Consider the following 12,773-nt stretch of genomic DNA (forward strand, 5'->3'; position numbering starts at 1 on the left):
AGAAAAGATAGTGTCCGTCTGAGATAATCCATCAGTGTGTTGGCATAACGAAATTGGATGAAGTTTAGTTAAATTCTTATTTGTATTTTCTGTGTGTGTGTGTGTGCGTGTGCGCGCGCGTGCGTGCGTGCGTAGATGGGCAGTTTTGTTACATTTATGTTAAATACGTATTTAATTACTTCTGAACTACAATCCATTGTAATTTGTAACAAGATACTTCGAGACCTGTACTAATGTATTTTCAAAATACAAAATACTTTTCTATACCATTTTTTTTTAGCTGTTCACAGTTTTGTGGCCCCCTTTCACCCTGCATTGGTATCAGAAGTCTGATGACAATATGGTGTGATATGACTGTCTTATAAATGTAAAAATATATTATTTTGAGCTCCGTCCCCCAAAACAAGGCCAATTAATAATGCCCAGTGTACTTTGCAAGTGTTTATTTTTACATTTACATTTTGGTCATTTAGCAGACACTCGTATCCAGAGCAACTTAGTCACTGAATTCAACTAAGGTAGATAAACTACTGTAACGATGTTCGTCTGAGGAAGAAGGAGAGGACCAAGGTGCAGCATGGTACGTGTTCATGATTTTTAATAACACTGAACAAAAAAATAACAAAACGGAACAAACGAAACAGTCCTTTCTGGTACGGAGACAGAAAACAACTACCCACAAAACCAACATGGAAAATGGCAACCTAAATAGGCACCTCAATCAGAGACGACGAGAAACAGCTGTCTCTGATTGGGAACCAACTCAGGCCACCATAAACCTAAAAACCCCTAGACCATACAAAATCCCCATAGACAAACAAAAACCCTAGACAAGCCAAAACCCCTAGACAATACAAAAACTAAACAAACCACCCTTGTCACACCCTGACCTAACCAAAAAACTAAGAAAACAAATATAACTAAAGTCAGGGCGTGACAACAACGACATATCAAAGTCATAGCAAGTACAATGTTTTTATAATCGTTACTGAGAATGTTGTTTTAGTGAAGCCGTGTATTTGAAAATGTATTTTGTATTTAGAAAATTTGGGAAAATACTAATTAGCATCTTGTATTTCATTTTGATACATTTTCTTCAGAGTATTTTGCAATGGTAACAAGATAGTATATTATCCCATCTGTGTGTGTGTGTGTGTGTGTGTGTGTGTGTGTGCGCGTGCGTGCGTGCGTGCGTGTGTGTGTAACAAATGAGGAAAGGGACTTCGGAGCCCTTACAATAATAGTTGAAGAAAAAAGGATATTTATCATAAAGCTGTTCAAAATAATGACACCTGAACACATGAAGTCATTAACCATTCTCGCTATTGTACCCATCACAGTCACAGCACACTGCAGGCATAATGACTTGTCTCTTTGTAAAGCTTTATTTTCAGATGTCTAACTGTTGTCTTAGCCAGGGACAGGCAACTATTCAAACAGGTGTCTGTTGTCTGTCTGGCGCTAACTAACAACAACTGACCTTTCATCACAGTGGAAGGTGGCTCTCTAATGGCCGTGTCATCTTTGACTTCTCCCTGGGAGAGGCTGGTCGACATGCAGGCTGGGTCAAGGGCATGCCTTCGGGCGATGTCTTGCTCCCAGACTTTCACACTGTTTCTTGTGAATGCTAATAAGTTATGTTGGGTGGACGAGACGAAAGCAGGCGTCTAATTGGCAGCTCATCTCTGTTCTGCTTCGTGCCCTGACTGCCCTGTGGACGGTGTCAGCGAACGTTATGTTAACATGGCAGGTTGTGACATTTCAAGACCCGGGTTCAATCAACGCCTTAGCGATTCATTTAAAATAAAGTAATGGAGAAAGAGCAGCAACAGCATTTCATCACCAAAGACAACTTTGATGTTTAGTGGCTTGAAGCGATGTCAACAAGACCATTCTAGCCAAACTGATCAGAATAGACGGACAGGGGTGTATGAACACCTGATAACAGTCAATGTTTTTAGTTCTGTATTGGCTTGTGCATATCTTTAATTTATTTATTTTTATTTCACCTTTATTTAACCAGGTAGGCCAGTTGAGAACAAGTTCTCATTTACAACTGCGACCTGGCCAAGATAAAGCAAAGCAGTGCGACACAAACAACAACACAGAGTTACACATGGAGTAAACAAACACAAATACATATACAGTCAATAACACAATAGTAAAGCCTATTTAAAGTGTGTGCAAATGAAGTAAGATTAGGGAGGTAAGGTAATAAATAGGCCATAGTGGTCTGACATATCGACTCAAATACGTCTGAGTATGAAGCAATCATGCATAACCACATCGGGTATTATAAGCAACATTGTCATTTACACTGCTTGAAGTAGGAGCCGACACTCATTTTGGGTGCCGGTCCTTTTTATATTTATGTGCTAATATTCTATAAGAGGAACAGGAGCTCAAGCAGTAGAACATTTGAGGTGCCGGTACTCAGTTCGGTGAGGTCCTGCCCAAGTCAAGCACTGGTCATTTATTAATAGCAGACAGAGTGGAGCTATTTGGAGAATGCTGATACTCATGGTCCATATTCTAACATCCTGTTTTTCAGAAAAGTAATGGCCTCAGTGCATGAGAACTCTGAGAAGTGTCTCTTTACTTTAGTTTGCTACTTTACAGGTATTGCCTGTAACTGCCCCTTGGCCAGGTACCAAAGTTATTTGATATTTCTTTGGTGGTGTGAGGAGTCATTACTCTCCTCCCTCTGACAGAATGACTCGAGGCAAGCAGAGATGGATATAATAACTGAGTGGGAGGGAACAAGATGAAGGAGAAACAGTAGGGTCAGACAACTGTCTGAGGGGTACCAAAATGACAGAACCACCCTGGCAACTTTTGGTTGACACTTCCACCGTGGCGTGGCTGATGAGGTGTGGTAAGGTGCTAATAGGATGTTGACCTGGTCCTAGCCATCCCTGTCACTCATACAGTACATCATTACTGTTTCTAGAGACAGAGACATAGAGGGTCTGACAAGAAGCTCCAGAGAGAGGATGATGATGATGATGGTGGTCCCTAATAGACAACCAACAACTTCAGAGGAGGAGAGTTCAGAGCACCATTACTACAGTACATCTGTAGGGGAGCAGTGTTGGGCAGTGCAGATATGCGTTATCTGTGTTATACACACACTCACAGAAACTCACAGACATATCATGAAAGTTTAAATGACCGCTGGGTAATTAAACATGATGTTACCTGCCCAGTTAGCTGGCGAGGGTTCAAAGGGAGCACTTGAGTGTGTGAATGGTTTGGGCTGATGTGGATTAACTCTAATGTAAGCTCTAATTAACAGACAGAGATACTTTAGTCAAATGAACCAAGGTCATGCTGACGACCAAAACAACTTGTTTACTGGGATGCTAGTGCATGTTGAATCCCATTCAATCTGCTTTTTGGTCTGTTAGGTTTGGACCAATGTGTTTTGACATTGACAGATTACTGTCTATGCTGGGACATGCTGCGATGTTGATATTCTCCATTCATGCAGGCTGGGTCCATATTGGTCTCTATACACTCGGGTATTTCTGTCACTATGCCACAGGTGTCAAACTCATTCCACGGGGGGCCGAGTGTCTGCGGGTTTTCGCTCCTCCCTTGTACTTGATTGATGAATTAACATCACTAATTAGTTAGGAACTCCCCACACCTGGTTGTCTAGGGCTTTATTGAAAGGAAAAACCAAAAACCTGCAGACACTAGGCCCTCCGTGGAATGAGTTTGACACCCCTGCACTATGCTATCAACCGGAGCCATTCCTGGTACAGTTAAGCCCAGTCCCAGTCAGAGACAGACACCGAGACACGGGTACCTGTAAACAAAGAGTGATTTCTCTATGAATATGTATCCCCCGTCTCTGCACTGTGGCTCTGGCAGCTCTTAGCCCCTGAAGGATCATTTAGACAGATTGATATCTGTCAAAGGAGGGAGCTGCTCTACTGAGGAGAAGGGCGTGTCTCATACTCCCTTTCTACCCACATCCTTCTAGGACCATAACACTGTCCACCTGGACAATTACTCATGTCCATAGAAGCACTCATACACTGGTCATCAGGGTTGGGGAGAAACGGATTACATGTAAGGGATTACCTAAAACCGATAACTGTAATCCATTACGTTACCAGTAAAAATATTGTAATCAGATTACAGATACTTTTGAAAACTAGATGATGATTTAGAGGGTTACTTAAAATTCAGAAAGGATGTTTGCGGGAAAAAATCTTTGACACTTTTCTTTTCTCAATGACATTCAAATCAACATTGAAAAAAGGCGCAAGTTTAAGTTTGTTCCACCTTAGCGAGTCTGACCACAAGTCAGAGACCACTACGATGACACACCAAATGTGTTTGATGGATCACAGGAAAAGAGTAGGAATAGGCTTTTGTAGGGTACAGTATACGCTATGTCTTCCAATGGTGCGATTGCTGTCGGCATCCAAAGATGATCAAATTTTAATAAACGCAAAGAGATAAGGATGACAGCAGTGGTGTAGCCTACAACGATACAGATATAGCTTATTATTGATATATACATAGCTCATTGATGTGAATCACACTGCTGCTTTCTCATTTAGCTATTTGTGCCTTACGGATTGTGGTTGTTGTGGATGGCGGTTCACAAATCTAAATGTTTATTTGAACCCAATAATGGTTGGTTTCAAGATATTTAAGCTTCCTATCAATCATTGTTTTTGAAACCAGTGGACAGCCAATGAAAAATGCGCTCTTGCAAAAGCTGCATAGTGAGGATCCCAGCCTATGGAATAAAAGTGGGGCTTTTATTGCTCAATCTAATTCATGCTGATAAAAAATGTGGACACATGCTACTGTCACACCCTGATCTGGTTCACCTGTCCTTGTGATTGTCTCCACCCCCTCCAGGTGTTGCTTATTATCTCCGGTGTATGTATGGATCGAACCCCAGGCTGTAGTGATGCCGCAGACCGCTGCCCCACTCGGGAGGCCCCTATTCTATTTACTTGTATCTTTAAAAACTCCCTAGTCGTTGCCGATGACCAGGATAAAATGATGCAGCCACCACCATGGTCGAAAATATGAGGAGTGGTACTCAGTGATGTAATGTATTGGATTTGCCCCAACACTTTGTATTTGGGACATAAAGTTAATTTCTTTGACACATTTTTTGCAATTTTACTTTTGTGCCTTATTGCAAACAGGATGCATGTTTTGGAATATTTTTATTCTGTACAGGCTTCCTTCTTTTCACTGATATTTAGGTTAGTATTGTGGAGTAACTACAATGTTGTTGATCCATCCTCAGTTTTCTCCTATCACAGCCATTAAACTCTGTAACTGTTGGCCTCATGGTGAAATCCTTGAGCGCTTTCCTTCTTCACGGCAACTAAGTTAGGATGAACACCTGTATATTTGTAGCATCTGGGTGTATTGATACACCATCCAAAGTGTAATAAATAACTTCACCATGCTCAAACAGGTATTCAATGTCTGCTTTTTTTACCCATCTACCAATAGGTGTCACGCCCTGACCTTAGAGAGCTTTTTATGTCTCTATTTTGGTTTGGTCAGGGTGTGATTTGGGTGGGCATTCTATGTTCCTTTTTCTATGATTTGTATTTCTGTGTGTTTGGCTGGGTGTGGTTCTCAATCAGAGGCAGCTGTCTATCGTTGTCTCTGATTGAGAACCATACTTAGGTAGCCTTTTCCCACCTGTATTTGTGGGTAGTTGTCCATGTATAGTTGCCTGTGAGCACTACGTTGGCTTCATGGTTTTGTTGGCGACATCTTAAAATAAAGTAGTATGTACGCTCAACACGCTGCGTTTTGGTCCACTGTTTCCACCTTAGACGATCGTGACAATAGTTGCCCAACTTTGTGAGGCATTGGAAAATCTCCCTGGTCTTTGCGATTGAATCTGTGATTGAAATTCCCTGCTCAACTGAGGGACCTTACGGACAATTGTATGTGTGGGGTACAGAGATGAGGTAGTCATAAAAAAATCTTATTCAACACTATTATTGCACACAGAGTGAGTTAAGCAAATGTTTACTCCTGAACTTATTTAGGATTGCCATAACAATTATTATTATTATTGACATTTCAGCTTTTCATTTTTAATTACTTATTAAACGTTTTTAATTACTTAGTGGACGTATGTTTTTAAATGTGTTTACTAAGACATTATGTGGTATTGTGTGTTGGCCAGTGACACAAAATCTTAATGTAACCATTTTAAATTCAGGCTGTAACACAACAAAATGAGGAAAAAGTCAAAGGGTGTGAATACTTTCTGAAGGCACTGTATCCGTAACCATTCTGAGCTCACAGAACCACACTGATCCCAGACCGGACCATAGAAGAGCAGGTAGGCCACCACTGCTTCTATCCAATAAGAAGGCTTGGAGTGTGTGACCTTGTTGATGATGTTCAAACAACATTCTATTCCTCAGTCCTCTGATTGGTGAGGGAAAGGAAGGTGGGCTGAGGGTTGTTATGGTGATTATTATCTATGAGCAGGGACCTCCCAACACCCATCTAATTTACATGTTTGCATCTTTTACACACCTGTCTCTAAATAAGCTGCACTGATTCTGCATTTTACGCCAGTCTATTATTCATATTAACCTCAAAGTCGTTATCTAGCACAGTGGTGTGACATAACTGTGCCGATTTGTTTGATTGAATGGGGGGGGGGGGGGGTTCAGTTAATACCTAGAAAAATCTGAGCTTTCCCTATGCATTCCTTCTCATAATGGCATCTCAACAGTTTTCCTTGAACTGTTAACAATGTACTGAAAATGGGGATGGCGAATGCAGGTTTTTCCTCCCATGAACTCCATGCCACTAATGGCAGAGTGAGCACCGCTTTTAAGTGATTACAGGCTAAAGTGCCCATGCTTTTTTCAAATCTCTGCCACTACTTTCCTTTAAGGCCTAATCTGGCCCTACTTTACCCAATATAGGAGCTGAAAAGTGCTTTCTCCACCTGACCGGAGCAGAGCGGAGCTGCAGAAAGCCTGTTATTAGCTGTCCTTCAGAGAGCGAGGGCTCCACAGCCTTTAATGCTTCTGCTCATCCAGCCACTTGAAGGGAGGGGGAACAACAGCCACATGCTCCATTACACTGAAATGATAGGATTTGTCTCCAATGTGGCCCATTGCCGTGTCGTAAAGTGTATGCTCGTAAACACATTTTTTTAAAGCACAAGGTGCCTCTTCCAATTTTTGGTAATCATAGGAGAATGTGTTAGAAGGTTGTTGTGTGCCATTGGGATTGATCATGGATTTCTATCTAGGGCAACCAAGGGACAAATCAACATTTTGTGTTCCTAGTCTCCACATGAAACCTTAATACTTAACTTTTGTTTCAGGCTCTGTTGTTGTCATTTGAATTTGCCTGTAGGGTGTTACAATCATTATCATATCGAGTTCAGCTTGCTGATTTCTTAATGCCTTTAGAAGGCTATAAGGACAGTTCTTCCCTAAACCGCCTCAGGGAATGTAATGGTACCAGTTTATGATTAGTTCATGTATCGGTCCACCTCCTGATGTCCACCAGCCTGTGTACATAACAGGGTCAGTACTAACTTCTGCTCTCTCTCTATCTATCACTTTCTCTATCTCTCTTGCTCTCTGCAGGTGTTCACCAGGTATGGGAAGTGTTACATGTTCAACGCAGCGGAGGAGGGGAAGACGCTGCGGACCACCATGAAGGGAGGGACGGGGAACGGCCTGGAGATTATGCTGGACATCCAGCAGGACGAGTACCTACCCGTGTGGGGCAACACAGGTAGGCCCAACTACACCATACCTGACCCTCTCCATCTAAATCAAAATGTATCCATGTGGAGGGTGTTCAATCTGACTATGTGGAATTGACAACTGGTGTCCCCCAAGGTTATATTCTATGTCCTGTGCTTTTCACCATTTATATCAATTCTGCCTAAAATGTATTGACTTGCTGTCAAATAACAGCTCAAGCCAGGATGTGCTTTTCCTTTCAGATTTGGAAGCGATGCCATTCCTTTATCAGTTTCCTCACGATCTGTTGTTCATAGTGGAAGAAGCCCTGTTAGTTGTTCAGATAGTCTTGTGTAGGAGGGAGCTTGCTGCCTGACCTGTTAGCTGCACAATGAGCCTCATTGAAAGCCTTGCTCACGTCTCAACCTGCTTGGAAGTGAAGACAGGGGAGTTGTTGAAGCACAGCATCAAGCCAAGTCATGGGCCCTCTAGCAGATAGACTATATTTACTCTCCATATATAGAACATGTATCATGCAGAGAGCCTGTTTATTTCCCCCGATCAATTATCCACATGTTCTTCTCAGATTAGCAGTGGGACACATAGGCTTGTCCTCAGCTGTCCCTTCCCATCACTGGTGTGTTTAAGTCTGTTGTGATAAGGCAGAGGCTAAGTCGCTATACAGAGGGGCATCTAGCAGCACAGTGAGTGTAAAGGCAGTCATTGTTGTTCTCCCCCTTAGACGAGAAGGAGCATGGATAGGACCAAGATGCGGATTGAGGGAAATAAGCCATCTTTTAATGAAAACAGCAAACAAGACACTACAAAACTACAAAACAACAAACGTGACTAACCTTCAACCGTCCATGTGTGGACACAGGAACAAACACCCACCAAAACCCCAGTGAAACCCTGGCTGCCTTAGTATGACTCTCAATTAGAGACAAACGATGCACACCTGTCTCTAATTGAGAATCATACCAGGCCGAACACAAAACCCAACCTAGAAATACAAAACATAGACTGCCCACCCAAAACACACGCCCTGACCATAAACACATACAAAAACAACATAAAACAGGTCAGGACCGTTACAGAACCCCCCCCCCCTCAAGGTGCGAACGCCGGGCGCACCAGCACAAAGTCCAGGGGAGGGTCTGGGTGGGCAGTTGACCACGGTGGTGGCTCAGGCTCTGGACGCTGTCCCCACACCACCATAGTCACTCCCCGCTTCTGTCTTCCCCTCCCAATGACCACCCTAAAACTAACATCCCCTAAATGAGCGGCCAGCACCGGGAGAAGGGGCAGCACCGGGACAAGGGGCAGCACCGGGACAAGGGGCAGCACCGGGACAAGGGGCAGCACCGGGACAAGGGGCAGCACCGGGACAAGGGGCAGCACCGGGACAAGGGGCAGCACCGGGACAAGGGGCAGCACCGGGACAAGGGGCAGCACCGGGACAAGGGGCAGCACCGGGACAAGGGGCAGCACCGGGACAAGGGGCAGCACCGGGACAAGGGGCAGCACCGGGACAAGGGGCAGCACCGGGACAAGGGGCGGCAGGTCCTGGCTGAGGGACTCCGGCAGGTCCTGGCAGGACGGCTCTGGCAGGTCCTGGCAGGACGGCTCTGGCAGGTCCTGGCAGGACGGCTCTGGCAGGTCCTGGCAGGACGGCTCTGGCAGGTCCTGGCAGGACGGCTCTGGCAGGTCCTGGCAGGACGGCTCTGGCAGGTCATGGCAGGACGGCTCTGGCAGGTCATGGCAGGACGGCTCTGGCAGGTCATGGCAGGACGGCTCTGGCAGGTCATGGCAGGACGGCTCTGGCAGGTCATGGCAGGACGGCTCTGGCAGGTCATGGCAGGACGGCTCTGGCAGGTCATGGCAGGACGGCTCTGGCTGGTCATGGCAGGACGGCTCTGGCTGGTCATGGCAGGACGGCTCTGGCTGGTCATGGCAGGACGGCTCTGGCTGGTCATGGCAGGACGGCTCTGGCTGGTCATGGCAGGACGGCTCTGGCTGGTCATGGCAGGACGGCTCTGGCTGGTCATGGCAGGACGGCTCTGGCTGGTCATGGCAGGACGGCTCTGGCGCTAGGCAGACGGCAGACTCTGGCCGGCTGAGACGCACTATAGGCCTGGTGCGTGGTACCGGAACTGGAGGTACCGGGCTGAGGGCACGCACCTCAGGGCGAGTGCGGGGAACAGGAACTGGGCACACTGGACTCTCGTGGCGCACTCTAGGCCTGGTGCGTGGTACCGGAACTGGAGGTACCGGGCTGGAGACACGCACCATAGGGAGAGTGCGTGGAAGAGGAACAGGGCTCTGGAGATGCACTGGAAGCCTGGTGCGTGGTGTAGGCACTGGTGGTACTGAGCTGGGGTGGGAAGGTGGCGCCGGATATACCGGACCGTGAAGGAGGACACGTGCTCTTGAGCACCGAGCCTCCCCAACCTTACCAGGTTGAATGGTCCCCGTAGCCCTGCCAGTGCGGCGAGGTGGAATAGCCCGCACTGGGCTCTGCAGGCGAACCGGGGACACCACCTGTAAGGCTGGTGCCATGTACGCCGGCCCGAGGAGACGTACTGGAGACCAGATACGTTGGGCCGGCTTCATGGCACTCGGCTCGATGCCCAACCTAGCCCTCCCAGTGCGGCAAGGTGGAATAGCCCGCACTGGGCTAAGCACGCGTACTGGGGACACCGTGCGCTTTACCGCATAACACGGTGTCTGACCAGTACGACGCCCTCTTACTCCACGGCAAGCCCGGGGAGTTGGCTCAGGTATCCAACCCGGCTTCGCCACACTCCCCTTTAGCCCCCCCCAAGAAATTTTTGGGTGAGCCTCTCGGGCTTCCGGCCTCTCCTATGTGCTGCCTCCTCATACCAGCGCTCCTGGGCTGTGGCTGCCTTCCTCTCCTCCCGAGAGCGGCGATTCTCTCCAACCTTAGCCCAGGGTCCTTCTCCGTTGAATATTTGTTCCCAACTCCATTCCTCTTCTCTCCATTGATTTAGTTCCTTTTCTCTCTCCTCAATCCGCTTGGTCCTGTTGTGGTGGGTGTTTCTGTAAAGGCAGTCATTGTTGTTCTCCCCCTTAGACGAGAAGGAGCATGGATAGGACCAAGATGCGGATTGAGGGAAATAAGCCATCTTTTAATGAAAACAGCAAACAAGACACTACAAAACTACAAAACAACAAACGTGACTAACCTTCAACCGTCCATGTGTGGACACAGGAACAAACACCCACCAAAACCCCAGTGAAACCCTGGCTGCCTTAGTATGACTCTCAATTAGAGACAAACGATACACACCTGTCTCTAATTGAGAATCATACCAGGCCGAACACAAAACCCAACCTAGAAATACAAAACATAGACTGCCCACCCAAAACACACGCCCTGACCATAAACACATACAAAAACAACATAAAACAGGTCAGGACCGTTACAGTGAGAGTTTAGAGCTCTTTGTCGAGTCTCCTAGTGGGATGGAGGGCCCTGAATGGTGCCCTTGTTTATCCCTCTGTGTGTCTGTATGGATTAATTAGCACACAACCAGCTGGCTCAGTCCTGTCAGCAGATAACAGGGGGCTCAGAACTTCCTACTCAGAGCTTCCTCCTTGCAACTTCCTCCTCACAGCTTCCACCTCACAGAGAAGCAGGCCTCAGTGCCTTTAGAGACTTAAATCAAGACTATTGCTCCTAAGCAGAGGCACCGGACCCACTGGACACGCCGGGCACACCAGACAAACCGGACACAACGGACATATTAGACACACTGGACACACGGAACAGGGCTCCTACCTCAGCCTTTCTATTATTTTTCTCCCTCCCTATTTCTCTCCACCCCTCCTCTCACCCTCTCCTCTCTCTCCACCCCTCCTCTCAACCTCTCCTCTCGCTCCACCCCTCCTCTCACCCTCTCCTCTCGCTCCACCCCTCCTCTCACCCTCTCCTCTCTGTCTGCCTGGCAAAGGCCTGCAGTCAATCAGAGCTGCATCGTCTCCATGGTCAGGTTTGTGGCTAACTGCATCCTGGGAGCTTTAGAGGGTAGAGAGGCAGCTTGTTTTGCTGCCATACTGTCATGTCTGGACTCACAGGAGTTAGTTTGTAGTACAGAGGAAGTGGACAGTATCAGGATAGAACCATGGAGGAAGAGGGGGTGTTGACATTTGGCATGGGATGTTTATTGATCTGAAGAAGGGAACTCTTGTATTTTTGGTTCCTGGGTATTTTACTGTCAGCTGGGGGTAGTCAAAATCCACAGTTTCCTGGGCCCAGTTTTTTAAAAGTTATCTATCTAGATTTTTCCTATTGGATAGGATGAAATGCATAGAAATTGAATGAATAGAATGGGTCCCATTCAAGTCAATGATTTGTCTGTTCAATTAATTTCATTTCTATGCATTTAATCCTATCCGACAGGTCAAAATCCAGATAATAAAATAAAAACCGGGCCGTGTTCTTCATCTGGATTGGATGAGCAATAACAGGAGCACAGTACAGATGTAGGATCTTAATTTGAGCCAGTTTTCTACAGCAGGAAAATGATCTTGCAGCAACAGAAAATGCGAAGTATTATGTGGATTAGAATTAATTGACTTTTTTGTTGGGGTTGATACATTTTTTGTAAGGGCAAATCAAGTCTGACATTTTAAAGTGGATATTACAAACTTTAGAAGCCTTTTCAAACATTGAATATACTACAAGTTTACATTTCCTACTGTGCAACAAAAGAGTGATCAAATGAAGATCCTACATCTGTAGTGTAAAGTCATTCTTGTGTTTTTCATTTATATTTATTAGTCTAGATTGATTTTAAAAAATTATGACAACAATCCCTTTATTAGTCATTAACGTACACAACCCAACCCGTTTGCTATTACACTTAACTACAGATGTGCTATCTTAATTTGATCACCAGCTTATGTGTGTGCGAAGTTTTAGAAATAGATATGCAGTTGCCTAGATACACTGCAACTCACATTGGCATCAGGATTGCTCGGTGGAAGAAATAATGAGAGCTTTAGATTGTCTCTCTCATTTCCTCTCATACA

The 12,773-nt window shown here is 45.8% G+C and overlaps 1 protein-coding gene across 3 annotated transcripts in view; it reads left to right on the plus strand.

The window, feature by feature from the left end:
• Window positions 1–12,773, plus strand: part of asic2 (acid-sensing (proton-gated) ion channel 2) — a 469,696-nt gene that overhangs the window by 419,376 nt on the left and 37,547 nt on the right. For all 3 annotated transcript variants that reach the window (XM_055898169.1, XM_055898168.1, XM_055898167.1), the window contains one exon: window positions 7,617–7,767. In XM_055898169.1, coding sequence (XP_055754144.1) covers window positions 7,617–7,767 — 151 coding nt within the window. The remainder of the gene's footprint in view (window positions 1–7,616; window positions 7,768–12,773) is intronic.

This window comes from Salvelinus fontinalis, chromosome 34, assembly GCF_029448725.1.
Source record: "Salvelinus fontinalis isolate EN_2023a chromosome 34, ASM2944872v1, whole genome shotgun sequence".
NCBI classification, from domain to species: Eukaryota; Metazoa; Chordata; class Actinopteri; order Salmoniformes; family Salmonidae; genus Salvelinus; species Salvelinus fontinalis.